General features: G+C 35.6%; 1 protein-coding gene across 2 annotated transcripts in view; it reads right to left on the reverse strand.

Annotated features, from left to right (window-relative positions):
• Rab3-GAP (Rab3 GTPase activating protein) overlaps positions 1 to 18,959 on the reverse strand; it is a 90,397-nt gene that overhangs the window by 58,790 nt on the left and 12,648 nt on the right. For both annotated transcript variants that reach the window (XM_081765176.1, XM_081765175.1), the window contains exons 6-11: positions 18,312 to 18,636; positions 15,519 to 15,608; positions 11,560 to 11,699; positions 10,181 to 10,373; positions 7,848 to 7,982; positions 856 to 1,094 (exon numbers count right to left, since the gene is read on the reverse strand). In XM_081765176.1, the coding sequence (XP_081621302.1) occupies positions 856 to 1,094; positions 7,848 to 7,982; positions 10,181 to 10,373; positions 11,560 to 11,699; positions 15,519 to 15,608; positions 18,312 to 18,636 (1,122 nt within the window). The remainder of the gene's footprint in view (positions 1 to 855; positions 1,095 to 7,847; positions 7,983 to 10,180; positions 10,374 to 11,559; positions 11,700 to 15,518; positions 15,609 to 18,311; positions 18,637 to 18,959) is intronic.

Raw genomic sequence — 18,959 nt, forward strand, 5'->3', positions numbered from 1 at the left:
ATTAGATTTCTTCTCATTAAGTCAGTGAGACCGTACACGGTGAGTGTTTACTCATCTCGATTTTACCTAGGTATAATTACCTATGAAATTTATTTTACTTTTATTTATTTATTTATTTATTTATTTAGGCATCCTCACAAACCTGAAGATGAACCCTGCAGACAGATAGATATGAGTGTAAATGATAAAAGTATATGCGATAGACTATTTTGTGTTTATGTATCCGTCCACTGCAATTCTTTTCTCCTGAAACTAATCGGAAAGGATAAGAAGAAAATAACAATAACATATGTTGACGTACTTGAGTTTTATTATAGGGCAATAATTTTGTTATCAGTGGAGCTGCACTGAAATTATTGCCCTATAATAAAACTCAAATACGACAATATATGTTGCTGTAATTTTATTATTTTTACGTAAATGCGTATTATACAGAAAAATGAAAACCTTATCTTATAACAAAACAAGAGCTTGTCTGTTAACGGACGAAGAGTTCTAAGCAACTAAATAACGTTACCACACAAATTACCTTCACCAGCGGTTCTCATTGGAGCCACGGGGTCATTTTCAATCAAGATGGAGAACATGGAACTTCTTCATGGTTTTCTCTTAATCTCACGTTCATGTGTAATTCACATTGTTCAAATTTTCCTACATGAATACCAAACTACATTTTTAGTTTAAATGTTGTTCCCGATTTTAATTAGTTGTAATGCGAAATATATCACATGTCTTGTCGCAGAAATTCATTTGACAATAACAATACTAAAAAAATTTAACACTTCTACAATATTATAAAATTTCACTCTTCTATGAGTCCATACCTATGAAAATAACAATATCCTATTCTCTTACCTTGCCCCTGTAAAAACTCAACGAACGTTTCTAAAGCTGCCTCTAACGTCTCCGGTGTTATATATCTATTGCATGACAACATCTCAAGAGCGTCTATTTTTATCTCTGTGGTTCTCAGTTCTCCAGCTGTTCTTCTCACCTCCTCAATGATTTTCTCATCGGCATGATCTTGTTCTTTCAAGAAATGCTTTAATTTCTTCAATAAATGAAGATCACCAGCTCTCTTGCTATTCTTGTCACTAGAAAAAGGTAATAAAAAAATTACATTTTCTCGCGTTAATAATCTTTATTCTATAGAGAAACATCAACTCATACTACTATTATTGCTCATTCAACTCATCAAGTTATGATAAATAGTTTATAATTGACACGTGTTTTCTCTAATGAACAAGTAACATATGATCACGGATCAGCAAAACTAATTTTAACCTTTTCATAATCAACTGGGACGTGTGTCCCACAACTTACTTGTGGTATATTTAGAAAAAATACTCATTAAACTAACAAGGAACGGACATGAACATGTCATCCGGACATCCGAATCAAATCTAGTCCATTCGATAAACATAACAAAGATACAAAATCCAAATATATAACGAAAAGTACTATAGGGGATAAGAAATGAGTGTACCAAGTTTTGTATTGATAGTCATAATAGATATGAGTGGAAAGCGTGTATTGGTATACAACTTTTCCCTCATATCTATTCAGTCTATCAATACGAAACTTGTACACACATTTCTTATCCCCTATAGTAGTTTCTGGGATTCAATTGGATTGTGTGCTTTTATCCGAGGCCTCTCCAGAGAGGTCCAAAGTAGATGGGAGATATTTCTGGAGGAAATTTTCCCAATTTTCCCTATTCAAGTACGTTATGGGCCCCAATACATAGCACCTTTGGAAAGCTTGTTTTATGCTGAAGAGAAGGAACTACAAACCATAACTTTCCAATGAACATTGTTAATGCAATAGCTATTTCAATGCGAGTCTACGATTTTCTTTATACTAACAGGGTTAATAGGCCCCAGGGACTTACTCCATTGTCCATGGCACCTAATTTTTTGTGCATGAACATATCTTAGTTATGAGACAAAGCAGAAAGGCTATTGTGGACTAGGTTACTGAATGGACTAGGTTTGATTAGGATGTCGGGATGACACGTTCATGTCCGCTCCTTGTAAGCAGCGTAAATGTCCCTATGGTATGAAGACTGATCAGAAAAAACGTGACATGCAAAATCACTTGCACGGGTAGTTGTGTTTATATATATATATATGGTTGCATGATATAGGTAATGCATTGCGTTACTTTGTATTGATATACAGTGGGACATATAAAAATTCTACCTGAGCTTTTGAGTGGAACATATATTTCAACTAATCGAAATATATACATTTATTTGTAGATATTTATTTTATTTATTTGTTTGTTTTTTAAACTGAAATATATTCGCCACAAATCTTTATGTAGTAACCAACAAAAATCTTCTGCCGTATGTAAACCACACATAAAATAATTTTCTGCTGGATTACCATTTTTTTTTAATGTTCTATATAAAAACAAACAAGAAGTTTATGATCCACATAAAAATATCAGTGAGAGAACATGAAAAGCGATAGTTAAAGGGTTAAATGCATTTCACAATCGAGCACTTTTCCATTGTTTTAAAGCTTCTAAATGTTACTTAAATATTGTATATGAAACAATTTACTAAAGATTGGTATGTTGAGAGAACTCTTAACTCAATAGTTTAAACTCTTTATACAATTCTTATAAGCTATATTTTTATTATTTTATACAGTTAAATTTATACGGAAGTTAGTTAATTTAAATCACTATATTGTACTAAGTGTCAGTAAGTACAGAATAATGATGGAACAGTATACAAAAATCTAACTGTTAGGCTGGGAATAATCGAACTCCAATCTTTTTCTCGTTTACCAAATGGATTCTCCCATTATGAACCCTGGGAACACCAAGGTATTTTTGGGTTACATGGAACACCAACGGGGGAATGGTACTCTGAGGTCCACAACATAAAGGTCATTATTTCTCACAGAAAACAATTTATCTTGTCTGATATGAACTTGGGATGCCTAAGACATCGTATAATTTTATTCTCTATTATTACTAGGTTTCTAAGTACAGTGTTGCCAACTATATATGTGTAATTGTTCAAGTTACCATTTATACTTATGTCAGTATCTATGACCTATTTATTTTATTTGTTTGTGTAGAAAAAAATATCAAACAGATCAATAGCAACTTGTACAGTGTAGTATGTGTACAAAGGCGGCTCCTAAAAGCATTTTGGTGGTGGTGCTGTAAAGTAGGGTAGAATGGGGAAGAGTGGGGGGTACACTTCAGTATTCCAATGAATTCAGGATTTATCTTTTATAATTCCAACCCGGTTATCATTGGAATGCGAAATTCTTTCAAATTTTGTTTCCGCGAAAACATAGATAGTGTGAGGAACATTCATTGAACACTATAGGGGATCACACAACAATCTTTCTAGTAGCACAACGTTAGGTTTTTGCACCTATGGAATGAAGATGTAAAACGTAAGCAAACAAGCTACGACTTACCTGTCAGTTTTGTAAACTAACACCACTACAACATAATGAATATTACAAGGGATTCATTGCAAGAAACGTGCCACTGCTTCCATTTGTTCCATTTGTATTACCAAATAAAATATTCAAATCACTGTCTTTTGCATCAAAATCTGACAGGATTATTTCCACCTTACTATATTCGAGCTTACTACCTTCTGTGTCAGATTCATTTGAAAGTTCTTTAAGTTCTTTCTCAATTGAATTTTGGCGAAGAACACGATTTGCTATTGGTCCAATGCTGCTTCAGATTCCTACATACAGTCACAGTCACAAAATAATGAACTGACAATTTCCTATGAAATATGCGTCTTCAGTCAGTGTTGCAGGCTGCTGCTTGTAGATTCGATGATTAAAAATTCTTGATAACACCAGAGGTGCAGCAGAATAGTTCTTTCCAATCACTATTGAAACTTGATTCTCTCTCTTTCTTTATATATATATATATATATATATATATATATATATATGTGTGTGTGTATTTGTGTGTGTGTGATTTCAATATAAAGTGACATATTTAGGTGTTAGCAGGTCTTAAGAAATAAACTAATAGAAAATAAAATATTTAGATGCCAAAAAATAATCAGAAAAACTGTATATACTAAATTTTTATAATGTACAGTTGGCAACACTGCACCAGAATAATAGCTCAGAGTACCCTGTATGTTGTAATACCAAAATTGTTTCAAAGGAAAATAAAATAAATAACAAAAACACTGGAATATAACACTTAGCGTGTGCGGTGAATATCCCCTTAGTACTACAAGGTGGGAGGGGCCTCTGAGGCCCACAGCACTTTATTTATAAATAGAAAAAATAAAACACTAAAAACTCAGCAAGTACGTTTTATGATGAATGGGGTCAAGCTTGACAATATCAATTTTTTTTCAGATTATTTATGCAATTAGAAATGTAACAAAAATAACTTGAGGGCCTCCGAGCCCCCCCCCCCCCGCTAGTGTTTCTTGGGTTAAACAATCAGCGATAAGACCAGTTTTCTGTGTTTTGGGTACTCCACTACTTAATTCGCTACTGACCAGACATCTGCTGCTGGAAATGTATAGTAGCAATCCAACAAGGGTGGATATTTCAGTTCGCAGAGAGTTAACGTGCTGTAAATTATTACACTGCACTAAAAACGAGTAGATGCACAAGAATAATGGATTATTTTTTTTAACTTGTCACTACAGGAACTCCAAGTTTGTGCTTGTCGTACAAAAATACAATGTCGTTTTAGGTTATGGTAACGAATTTGACACCTTTACCAGCTTAATACCACGACGTCCCTAATGACTGTGCTCAATGTGCAAACTCTGTCTGTTAGCTATCGCACTGAATCTCAGTTTCCTAAGGAAAGTATGTTGAAGCACAGTCTGATCAAGTTTGTTCCATTCCTTTTGACAAACTTTCCAAAGACCATCGAGTGTGAGGGGCTGTTGACGGTCCAATGTTCGTTTCAACAAAGGAAATCCGCAAAAATCTATAGAGAATGCATCAGGGGGATTTCACGAAAATGTTTATTAAAAGGATTGGATAGATATTCGTTTTATTCGCTTCGTTTCGTGCCATTCGCTGCATGTACGTCACCACTGACTCCGCCGTATAACTGGACGCTTTGTCCTATTGCAAAATATGTCACTGCCATGTAGGGATGAAATAAGACAGTATAGCGATTCCAAAGTATTGGTAAAAAGCTGAATTGATTTTTGCCTTTTTGTCTACTCTGCATAGTGTAAATCTGTCAGTATAGCAGTAACCACCACCCATCATAATGTTTTTCGCATACACAGCCAGTCAGAAGGACTCTGGGATCTCGGGCAAGACAGATGGCTCTCCTTTTATCATATTCCGACAGACACACTTATGTCTCGTCCAGTCACTACAAACTCCCACCTATACCCTGCAAGACGACGTTTGTACATCTCTCGACCGTTCGTCATCCTCTCAATGATAGGTAAGGGACGGAGTATACGGAAGGCTTATGCTTTCTTTCATCCTGTGTGTGTTCTTATGTAATTTACGGTCGCTCATGCTATTGTTCTCTGAGGCAGTGGTTCTCACGTTGCACCAAGAATTGCACTTTCGTACCACATAGGGGATACGTCTCGGCCTCTTGTATCTATAATGCTCAATATTGGTGGGCCCAGCTACTGTATATGTGATGGAAATCTTTTATTATACACTGTTTACTCATTCGGATATTAAGTGTAGTCAATCTAAAAGGATACGAACGTAGCTCTTATAAAAGGTCGTCATTTTCGGATCTATATGATCAGTTACACATCTAACATTCATTCTACCTAGAAATTAACATACAGCACTTACGAACCACCCGCAATAACTTCTTGGGCGTATATTCACGTGTTCTGTTTTCTAATTAATGAATTTGTTACTATAAACCTGAAACGATCTTCTGTACTGAATCACACCTAAACGTTTAAGATGGATTTACGAGAGATGTTTTCTGCAGATTATTTCCATCAAAGATGTCTACCACATTCAATTTAAAATTTATTTGACCTTATGGGCAGAGAAATGAGTATTGAAAATTATGTGCCCACAGAGCACATTATTTTAGAGAGAGAGAGAGAGAGAGAGAGAGAGAGAAACAGCATCAATATCTTTTGATTATCAGTCGTCTCTGCTAGTTTAGTTGTTAGCTTTCGAGCGCGTCTTTGAATTGTGACAGTTCGGATTACATCTCAAAGTATACATTCAGATCTCATATAGCCTCGATGCTAAAAAGGGATGGTAAAATTCCAACAAACAAACACGTAAAAATTAGTGGTATGCAGCTGTGATCAGACCTATATAAGGGTGACAAAAATCAAAGAACATACAATGGATTCTAAAGATCGCAATCCAGCAGTTTCAAGATTATTCGATCACTTAATAGAATCTAAGCAAAACAAAAACAAAACAAAAAAAAAAAAAAAAAAATCACAATCTACACAAAACTGGAACTTTAATCTTACTTCATTAGAACAAAGAATTCAAAAAAATGAAATGAAATCTTTAAGTTTAACGTCCCACGGTTATGCCGGTTAGGCTAAATGAGACGGTGATAATGAGAGATGAGTGAAATGGTGGAATGAAGAAAGTGGGAGGAAACGGGAGAACCCCGAGAAAACCCACGAGCACGGTGTTTGTCCACCACAAAGTCCACACGACAAAGAATTCAAATCTGGATGATAAAGGAAGCTTAGATAAGCAATGAGATTACATCATGAATCAAAGAAAACGAGATAATTTCATACGTAACACTAATACACCAAATTGTCTGTACCAGTTTAATAGAAAATACCCCACAGTCTCCTTTTAGTATAGAACTTTTAGATATAACAACACTGATAGTCTAGAAAATAAAGAAGTCAGCAGTTCAGTGTGTCCACATGTTGTAATTCAGTGTTTTTAAAGCTTAGCTGGATTACTTTTAGTCTTTCTACACGACTTTTACTATTATTTATTCTCATCAAATATAAAGAAGTCACTTTCCCGCTCACCATAAGAAAAGAAAGATGGTATAGTTAACAATTAAAAAAAATCGAGGAAAAATTCTGCGTGATGAAGCTGACAGAAACCACTCAGTGAAATATATGTCTTCAAACTCCACAACGCACTCAAAAAGATAAAAACTGTTTGGATTTATTTATTGAACAATCAACCTAATAAATAATATGATGTCTGATGGGAACACGAGAAAATTGGATACAAAAATTGGTACGTAAACTTACAATCACAAGATTCATTGCGCTCACTCTTCTAGTCTAACACATTTGTATTATATCTACGCCTCTAAATTTCCCTTTATAAGCCGCGGTGGTTCAGTGGTAGAGCGTTCACCTTTGGTACATGAGGTCTTTGGTTCGATCCCAGTTTGCGCCAAGTGTTTTGTGATGAACAAATACCGTGTGCGTGGGTTTTCTCGGGGCTCTCGCGTTTCCTCCCACTTTCTTCATGCCATTCATTTCTCATCATCACTGTCTCCTTTAGTCTAGTCGGCATAAAACTTAGATTTCATTTCGTTTTCATTTCTAATTTCTCTTTGTAAAATATCTGACAGCTGCTTTCAAGTATTCTTTATTCTATTGGTGAAACAAAATTACCTTTCGCCGTTTCTTAACTTTCCAAGTACTGTAACTTTTCATGAAATATATTTATTACTATTGTTTTTGGTATAACTGACAAGGAATATATCATTAAGTACTCTACTTCTGATCTCACTACAATATCTTAATTTCACACTAATTTTTTGAATGAAATGATAGAAAAAGACTCATATCTGGAATTTCCTAAAACATTAATTTTAGCGTATCAGTACACAAACTAGCTTTTCAACAATATGAAATATAAAAACACACTGCTATGAGCACTTACGTCAAAGCTAAATGGAATGGTACTGATACTTCTTTTAATGAGCCTCCAGGGTCAAGGAAGACACATGGGAACTGGCTTTTGTTTCCGCCTCTAGATGTATTGAGACCCATCAGACCATACCCAATAGATAAAAGCCTATACATAGAGAAAAACAGTAATAATTACTATACCATATTAGAATTATACTCAAAATAACAATAACTTTGATTTAGATTAATCAAAATCAGTAGATTTATAGTAATTCTTTGTCACGTATATGAAGTAAGTATTATTATTATTATTATTATTATTATTATTATTATTATTATTATTAATAATAATAATAATAATAATAATAATGATAATAATAATAATAATAATAATAATAATAATAATAATAAACTTAATTCCGTAATTTGACTTTTATACAGTTCTACATATGTTTGATCATTTTTCGTACTTAATTCATAATCATCATATCTTTTTGACTATCGAAGAACTAGCTCGCTTTGCACATTATTTTAATAAAAGATTAAATTCTAATGTCATCGGAAAGGGGCGAGGCCGACCAAATGTTATTTTCACGCAAGAGGGTAGCTTAAACGTACCATTAACCCACTTACTCAACTTTATAAATTAAATATTACATGTATACTGTACACGTGGAACATACAGTGGAAGATACACAGATTTAAGCAACCAATACCAATTAAATGATACACAGAGTGAAAAGTGCATGATGAGAGCGAGACCAGAACACGGGATCTTCGGCGTACCGTGCCGATGCTTTAACCACTACGCTATCCCGTCCGCTTCCTGAACAGCCATATACTCTCTCATTCTTTGACTCTCTAATTTTTTTGAAGTTGGTATTTTTTCACTCAGATCTCACGACTTGTGCCACAACTTCCTGTTCTGCTTGGACAATCCAGTGTCCACATTCAGAACTCTTCTGACGGTTGTATTATCTTTATTTTTGACGAATGGAGGAACCGATTTTTAACATACCAATTCCAGTTCTTCTATAGATGCGAATTCAATGATTTTCCTCCATTCGTTGATATAATAATACAACTGTCAGTGAGGAATTGATGTTAAAATCGACTGTTTCCTCCATTCGTTAACACAATACGAGCTAATTTACTCACATCTTGTAAGTCTGTGATTCCCAACACTTTTTGACTGACGACCATTCTACTGAGCGTCCACGACACCGCGACGCACTTTTTTCGTTCTTTAATAATAATAATAATAATAATAATAATAATAATAATAATAATAATAATAATTTTTCACAAGAAAAACGATACGCTTCTATAAACTAGTGACTTATGTAGTAGTGAGGGGGCGAGGTGGCTCAGTGGTACAGCGTTCACCTCTGGTACTTGGGGTCCCGGGTTCGATCCCAGCCCCCGCCAAGTGAACTTTGTGGTGGACAAACACCGTGCTCGTGGGTTTTCTCGGGGTTCTCCCGTTTCCTCCCACTTTCTTCATTCCACCATTTCACTCATCTCTCATAATCACCGTCTCCTTTAGCCTAACCGGCATAACCGTGGGACGTAAAACTCAAAGATTTCATTTTTTTATGTAGTAGTGAGCACTGTTGCTACTACTGGATGCGCTGACTGGTAGTCTGTCTCAAAATTGACTTAAGCTAATTACTAAATGCTTCATGACTTTTAAATTCTAAAATTTTGTGACACACCCTACTGAACAAATAGACAAGCCGGTTGGGAACCATGTCATAAGTATATGATGCTGTTAAAATTACTATTACAGAATACAAAAGTGTTTGACATAGATGACGTTTATTTTTAACTGAACTGAACGACCCATTCGGTAAGGTCGCTTGCCTTCCCCTATAAAATTGATGTAGGAGCTAACTTCCTGAATCTAATTCCTGACTGTAATAGATTTTACCTCCAATTCTGACAGATATGCACTGGAAAAATTTATGTGATGAACAAAGTTGCCTTTTGTCTGTCACACATCTAAAAAAGGCCAAACTACAGCATGAAACTGCGCACTTAAATCTTCTTTTTAGCGGGATGATTCAGTAGATCAATTGAAAGAAAATTTTAAGTCAAACCTATCTTTGCTGCTTGTTTAGTGATCAAAACAGGTATACTTCCAACACATAGATGGGATTTACAAGCAAGTAGTATTAAATGAGAAGTTATACAGATAGTATTTTAAAAGCATGGATTGTAATTTGATGCACCACAATGTATCAGTAACTTTTAGAAGCCCCTTTTTCATAATGAAAGACATTGGAAGTGAATGGTACTTAATGTATAAGATAATTTAATAAAGAAATAAAATGTCTTAAATCTAATAATCTCTTACATATTTACCTTCCTCCTTTACTAGCTTTGAATGTAGCTACTTTTGGTCCTTGCTGCATTGTCCAAATTTCAATTATTCCTTTCTTAGGGGCATAGATTACGAGAAACAATGCTGTTCTTGGATGTGGATTAGCTCGCTGGGCATCTCTGTGATAAGAATCTTCTTTTACTTCAATCCAACCACATTGCGCATCTCTGTAACCTAAATGAAATAAATTAGAGAAATAAGACAGACTGAGCTATTAAAAACCTATCGTTTTTTAAAGATGAAAAACATAATAAAAACGATTACTTCGTACAAAGTTGTTAAAACATAAACTACAATTGATGAACTTTGCTTAAGAATATTTAGCATCATCTTCTTTACATTAAGATATTAGCAAGGTATACCGTCCTGTATAGGATAAAAATGTTTGACCGTTTTATGTTTATACGAGGAGCTGCTGAAAAATTTATAGTCCAGTCCAGAACTGGTCCGGGGTGCGATTTCCAGTGGGAGAACTTTGGAATTTGAACGCATTACAGTAGTTCGAATTCCACTTTACATTTTACATTCACGTTTAATATAGTCTTACAATGTTAGTACTGAAATGGAACCAATTAACAAACAGTAACATCAAATTCAAAACTAAAGGGCAGCAATGGCTCAGAGGTACAGTGCTCACTTTTGGTGCGTGGGGTTCCTGGTTCGATCCCAGCTTGCACCAAGTTAGATTTGTGGTGGACAAACACCGTGTACATGGGTTTTCTCGGGATTTTCCCGTTTGCTTTCACTTTCTTTAATTCGCCATTTCGTTCATTATTATTATCATCATCATCAGTCGTGGAACGTCAAATTATAAATTTCATTTTTCGAAACTGAAGATAATAACTAAATACAATGTTTTGTATAATAAACTTACTTAAGGAAGGACTATCATGTTAGCTGGTAATAATGATCTAACGTCAAATACGACACATTGGAATAAAGAACATAAATTGCCACTATTTCAGTAAGAAAGAAATGAAATTGACTGCGCTAGGAATAAATGAAATGAAATGAAATTTTTGAGTTCTACGTCCCACGGTTATGCCGGGTAGGCTAAAGGAGGCGGTGATGATGAGCAATGAAAGAAATTGTGGAATAAAGAAAGTGGGGGGAAATGGGAGAACCCCCGAGGAAACCCACGCACACGGTGTTTGTCCACCACAAAGTTCACTTCGCGGGAGTGCGCTAGGAATAAAACAAATTTTAACAAAATACGTACTATCCTTCTAGATGTAGTATCTCTCATTCACACTATATACAATCGTACGCACATACTCAAATCCTCTGATTAAAAATTAAATAAATAAATAAATAAATACGTAAATTAAATATCTAAATATGTTGGAAGTGTGTTTCTCACCTTTCCACATTCGCACAGCAATGCCTTTGTGATTATCTAGTAAAATAACTCTTCCCAAACTATCCGTGACAACAGACAAATTTCTATTAGGGGACAAAATAATTTGATCTCCTCTTCTTCGAAGATCACATAAACCAAACCTAAAAAAACATGTATGTTAATTAAAATTTATGAAATTAAATGAACTACAATATATATATATATAAATGATAAGTGCTGCAGAATCATTAAGATACATATTTATTAAACTGTATGTATTTGTGAAAAATAATACATTATTTAGTATAACATCACAAATGTATATTTGTATGTGTACAGCACTATCGGAAAATGTAAGAAACAGTACTCAGTGGTACGAGGGGGAATCGGAACTTCAATGTTCCCGCTTAATAGGGTTAAAGCTACAAGGAACAGAATAAACTTTCTGTATTTGTTATTCTTCGAGCTACTGTTACGTACCAGAAAGATTTTCTTAATAGCGATCAGACAAAATTCTAAATTATTATTATAATGACGATGCTAGTGAAAAAATGTTATTTTCAGGAATTACATGCTCAAGAATGGAAATACTTTATGTATTAATTTTCTTCAAAATGAATTGAAACGGTGATGCTAATTATGGCGATTCAGGCATAGCTCTGAGGAACATGCATGTTTTGCTTGAAAGATGACTTCAAAACTGAAGAAAAACAATGTCTAGTAAATGTTCGGGTATTTTCCAGTCACAACAGCGAGCATGTGATGAAATGCCTTCTCTCTCTTTAACCAACGGACTTGTCTATTGTAATAACACTGAAAGCAAGGTCATCATTTCATACAATGCCTTAAAAAAAGGGTCATGATTTGAACCAAATATTTAATTTTTTTAACGAGGAAAAAAATATGTTGTATAAAAAGTTTAGATACCTGAGAACCATGGGCCAAGTACTTATTTAGAAATTAGAGCCTCAGTGAAGGTTTGCGTCGAGAGGGGAAGGAAAATATCAAGAAGGTCCTAAAGCTTTACTCAAAGGAACATTTTCATCGCTTACTTGGTGGATGGTGAAACCGGAGAGAGAAAAAAAATAATTCTGATATCCTTATCTTGAGAGTGAATCTACGATTTTCTACTAACGAAGCTACTGTCATTGCTATTCCAGCATCACTGATACGTATATGTAACTCTGGCATAGCTATATTGTTTTGCTTTATTATACTGCTTTTTCTTCTATCATCATCATCAACAATTATTCTTCTATTACTAATACTACTAATACTACTACTGGCCTCACGTAGCGTAGTCTCTAACACTCTTGTCTTTAGTGCGAGCGATCCCGGGTTCGATTCCCGGTGGAGACAATCGGTCGAAAAAGTGTAAACGCTTTCTCACAGGCCAGCCATCCTGAGTGAGGATTTCCTGGGTTTTCCTCTTCACACCAGGAAAATGCCTGATATATAAGCCCCAGACCGCTTTCTTCCTTTCCTTCCCTCAGATGGTTTGATCGCCGAGGGAGGTCTTCCTTCATACATGACGGGCTAATATGGCCAAAGGTACTGAAAACCCAGAAAGCTAATTCCTAATCCTAACTACTACCATTAGCAATAGCAATAGTGGATGTTGTTTTAAGAACACTACACTGAACGTCTACCCTTATTATAAAGCAAAAATGTATATCAGTATGTGAGTAGCGTTTATATTCAAACTTCAAAACCTTTAAGAGCCACGGGTTGCGAAAACATTCTTGATCGTTATTATAAGCGTAAGATGCCTCAGTCTCGCTAATTCCAACAGTTCACAATAAGGCTTATAGTTGTCGCTATCTGCGTTGCTTCCTACGTGTTATGCCAAGAGATGTTGCTAGTGTGCAGAAAATTTGCAAAGAGAAGGCTTGGGGGGAATAATTCGTATTCTATAAACTCAACTACACCTTAAGAATGATATATAAAACTATAAATATTTTAATACAGAATACTTCTAACTTCCTCAAGAAAGAGTTTTGAAAATTTACACTTTTAGTTTAGCAAGTCAGGGTTCCCACAAAAAAGCGAAGATCGATTTCCCTGACTCAAATTCTTGTTTTCACTGACATAATTCTTGAATATAAATGGGAAGATATGGGGTGAGTTCTATCATGCACATTTTTAACGGCCTCCTATATCCCCATAGCCGTCCAACACACTCCTTTGATTATCATTTACAGACATGTTATGTTCAATATGAGTACTTGTTATTTACACAAAATTTAACCAGTAAGTATATAATAATATATGTATGATACAGTAACACATATCTTAACATTGCAAATTATACTTTCTTTTTGTTTCTTCAAAAAACAACAAAAAGCAGTCAAAAATATATTGCCAACTATCCCTGAGCCTAATACTATCAGTCCTAATATTACCAACTCTGAGACATGTTAATCCTTACATTTACATTTTTAAACAGAGTTTTGTTTTGTTTTCAGTTCTCGACTTTGTTCTACGAAAGCTTCTTGTTCTTGTTTGTAACATAATTCTATCTGTTTCTTCCTTCTTCCAATTTCTTAACTTCAGCACTTAGTTTTCTTCTTTCACCTTTGATTTTACTGGGGGTGCGGTGGCTAAGTGGTAGAGCGTTCACCTCCGGTGCTTGGGGTTCCTGGTCCGATTCCAGCTCTCGTCGTGTGGACTTTGTGGTGGACAAACACCATGCTCGTGGGTTTCCTCGGAGTTCTCCCGTTTCCTTCCACTTTCTTCCTTCCACCATTTCATTCATTTTCCATAATCACTGTTTCCTTTAGCCTCACCGGCATAAACGTGGGACGTAACACTTAAAGATCTCATTTATTTATTTACTTTACTTTCCTCTGCACTTTGGATTCGTTTCTGTTTAAGGTATTCATCATAGCATCTCTGAGCTGAACCAACTGAGAGAAGCATTCTTCGATCAATAGCAATAGATTCCACACCTCCATAGTACATAATCGCATCATGCACCCGCCTCTGTGCTACCAGAGAATCTTCGATTTGGTTTTCTACAGTAAGTGTCTTATTGACTGAGAACCCGTCCTCCACTGAGGTATTGCTGTGGGATAAAATTAAACGTATTTTCACAACATGCCACATATCGGAATATTCTTGTTTCTTGGACATTACCTTTTGCAAAGAAGTCACCTAACCTGATGCCTCTTCGTATTTTCTGTAGACAATTGCAAGAGACCCATGGATTTCAGTACAGAAAGAAATGAGCTGATACTTTACTTTCTCAGTACAGAATCAGATATTCTGTTATGCTCATGCAGAGTTTGTAGGATACGTTTCATCCTAGTCTGAGCAAGTTCTGGATTCTTTTGTAGCCTGGGGTTCAAAAAATGACAAGAGTACGTACTAGTTTGTAATTCAGAGGGGTTATTTCCGCATTCTTCTTGATTGTGCCCAGCAAAAAGTTTCGACAGTCAAGCTTGAAAGCTAGTTTATCTTTATCTGATGCTTTCAGTTCTTTCAGTAGTTTTTCTGTCTTAAAACCAATGTCCACCTTTATTATTTCTAGTAAACTTTCATTTGCAGTCAAATCCAACGCAAGAAGCTTCACTGCACTGTCAGCAAGTTTCATAATACTTTGTTCGACACAATGACTGATTAGATTCCTTAAGAGAGAAGTTCTGAATACAGGAAACAAACAAATGGCTCAAGACTCTGGAATTTCCTTTAAAATGTTTCACACTCTGCTGTGATAGTTTTGAAGAAACATAATTTACACTTCATGAATTGTCTTGCACATTTACGCTCCCTGACTTTCCATGGCATTTTACGCAAAATGCATGATTTCCCTGACATGTTTTCATTTCCCTACCTTTCCAGAATGTGGGAACCCTGCAACCCTTAGTATGTGTTCACTTTTAGTTTATAATTTGCCAGATTCGATTCCCGTTTGGATTTTGTCTTCATTAGTTTCCATAACATAATGGCGTAGAATTAAAACAAAGCAACATTATACTTACCTACAAACCATTGGCATTCCCGGATCAATTTCAGTTCGTTCTCGTCTCTCTTCAGTCTGGTGGTTTCTTCTCCCTCCAAACAGTAAACCGCTGAAAAGCAATACAACAGAAACTAAAGAAAGTGCCATCAATTTGCACGTAAAACTTCATTACTTCAATACTTTTCATAGTATTCGGACGAGTGAATTTTGCACATTATCTTTCTCCAAAATCTCTCCTGCGCCCCCGCGTAGTGTAGTCACTAACGCTCTCATCTTCGGTGCAAGCGGTCCAGGGTTCGATTCCCGGTAGGGGACACCGGTCGGGAAAGTGTAAAAAGCTTTTTCAGGCCAGCCATCCTGAATGAAGATTTCCTGTGTTTTCCTCATTCACAGCAGGCAAATGCCGGGGTCCCAGGTAGGTCCCAGGCCGTTTTCTTCCTTCCCCAATCCTTTCATTTCCTTTGCTCGGATAGTGTGCTCGCCGAGGAGGAACATCTCTCATTCGTGACGGGCTAAATGGCCATAGATGCCGAAAGCCTAGAAATTTAAATCCTTCTCTCCTGTTATGATAAAAAAAGAATGTCAAATGTTTCATTTCTCACTTCATTTAACTGCATTAAACAGTAATCAAATTTAAATGAAGCCTTTCAGATTAGATGGGATGTGAAGTCACTCAGCATATCCGCTCCACTTATCCATACATAATCCTAGTTCTTATACTTGCCGATCAAACTTTTGATTGAAGTCAAGCTAATGTCACAACTCTTACACTGCTTCCTGACCACTGAAATACTAATCTTTGAATCGTAAAGAGCTACAACATAACTTTCCCAAAAGCGAGTCAGTCTTAGCTGCATTTTCGGCCCAGCACTTGGAAAAGGTATATAACGTACTCCTCCCCAAAAGGGGCTCAGTTTGGATGGGATTTTCGTCTCAGTGAGAAAACAAAATCTTTCTCTCTCATACCTTAGACACCACACTGGTAGACGTGTGTGATTAAAGTAGGGCGAGTCTATTCTGTGAAGGGGAAGAAATCTCGTCTGATCAAATATACTTGGAACAGTCTTCCATAATGTGGTGTAGAACGGTTTATATTGTGAGTGTTGATCTTGTATGAGGGTCTGTGCAGCAGCCAACTGCACCGGAATCAGCCCTCGGTCGTGGATCGGAATCCACGTTAATAGTCGTAGGCCCCGCTCTTCATAAGCTCGGTGTTGCACAAGGATGCAAAACACAAAAACTCAAACTCAAATACTGTACTCCGACTCTAGAATATTCGGAACTACTTGGGTTTATAGTGTAACACGATTAAAATTTCCATCAAACCCAAAGTCATAGTGTTTACACTCATGATGCTGTTAAAAGCCAGAAAACAATAAACACACAATACTATATGAAACTTTTCCTGATGTTATGAGTTCCCTGAAGATCTAACATTTGAGTCGTCTGGAAATATCCTGGTGAAAAGATCATTATTTTTATCATCGCGCGAACTATATTTATGCACCAAAGGACCTCCGCTTTCGTGATGCTATCCTTCAGTAGTAGATGACTTCATTTGGCTTGACGAACGAACATCATTAGTGGTGACGTACATCTAATATGGAAGTAAAATTAGCTGACCTTGGTTTAATGAATTAGATGAAATTTGTTTCAACCGGATCGAACTCAGATTTCCAGTTCTGCAGTTCAACGAGTTAAATTTTCAAACTTTATCGTTTACCATGTTGTAGGCACGAAGAGCATGAAAGGCTCTACACCCTCCACTCGAGAAATTCCCCCTTCATCTGTGAATTACACTCATCGTCTAAAACACAGTATAAATCCTAAAGTTTATATCCTTCTTTTCTCCTGATACTTCCCGTCTTTGTTGATGGTAATTAGGATAATCATGCCCCAAACGTTTTTATAAGACGTTTCCTTATCGAGCTATCTATAATGTAATTACCTATCAATATTTATCGACCAATATTAAAACTACTTGACAACTGCATCAGCTACTACTAAGCACCATCTATTTGAATGTATTAGAAATATGTATAAAAATATTGCAAAGAAAAAGACCAACTTTATCGGCTGTTGAAATTTTTACAGTATATTTTGTAATTTTAAATTATGGATTTTGTAGTAATAACTTTATATTGCAATATATCGTAATACCGTAATAGTAACTACAATAATAATAACAACAAACTAAAATCCACCTCCTCCTCCCCGAAAATTCTAAAAGAATAACAGACTTTTCTTGACCTTTCTCCAATTTAATATCAATTGCTGAACTATCAGCAGAAGCCTTGCACAAGTCACCATTAAAGAAATCTACTAAAATATATAACGGAAAGTGTTGTTTATTTTGTTCAATTGGTATGGCTCTGTTAAACTAGTTGTTACGTAAATCTGCAGAACGACGTCCCTAGGTACCACTTTTTAGGGGTACCTAAGAATTCCAATGCTCTCAAAGGCATCATTGCTGAACTTGCGTGTTACGACTAAGAAAGAAAGAAAAAATAAATAGATGGTCGACTTGAGAAGGACTTCAACGTATTCAAGTTCTCATTTTTGGAACCACAACAGTAGCTAACAACCCATACACGAAAAGTGTAACATCCATCATTATCATACCATCATCAAGTGTTCTAATTAATCAGATCTAAACCTGTATGTTTAGAATTTGTCTTCAACACATTAAGTGCACACCCTGATCCTCGTATATTATTGACTGTTATAATTCAAAATACTTGAGGATAGTATCAAATATTTTCTTCCTACATTTTACACTAAAACTGTCGAGCGTAACTTAATAAATACTTACGTCATTTGAGCTAAAGCTGACTTCATTTTATTCCCAACCGCAAATGCAACATCCATCAACACAGGTGGAGCTCCACCTTCCAAAGCAAGATGAAATCCAACATACGGTTTGAGGCCTGATGCAATAAATAGCGAGTGAGCTGGCGCACTTGATTTGTATTGAGTATTAAACCCTCCACATAATGAAGCTGTGTGTAGGTGGTCGAAAGTATTTGATGACATAGGTCCCACTACTTCACAATCTGTAATCACTTTCTGTTCCTGAAAGCTCCATTTTTTATAAACTAACGGCGGGGGTTTGGTCATTTCTCCTCCGTTGGCTTTGGCTGGAAAAACAAGTTTTAAAAAAATAAAAAAATAATTAAAATAAAAATTGCACTATATATTCAAACATTATATATAGTATTGTTAAAATCACGGTTTTCTTTCACTGAATACAAATACTTCCATTAATCCTTGATTAGAGCGACAAAAATATTTCATTATATATTCACTTAAAACGAACTACTTGCTAGAATACATTCAAATTTGATACCGTTCCTATACTAACAACGCAAGAGAGAAAAATCCATTGCACTTGCTTTCTTATTGTCACAACTAATTACCAAAATAATTGTACAATATGCATCTCAGTTAGAGATGAGAAAAT

Source organism: Thermobia domestica, chromosome 7 (assembly GCF_964235325.1).
Source record: "Thermobia domestica chromosome 7, izTheDome1.hap1.1, whole genome shotgun sequence".
NCBI classification, from domain to species: Eukaryota; Metazoa; Arthropoda; class Insecta; order Zygentoma; family Lepismatidae; genus Thermobia; species Thermobia domestica.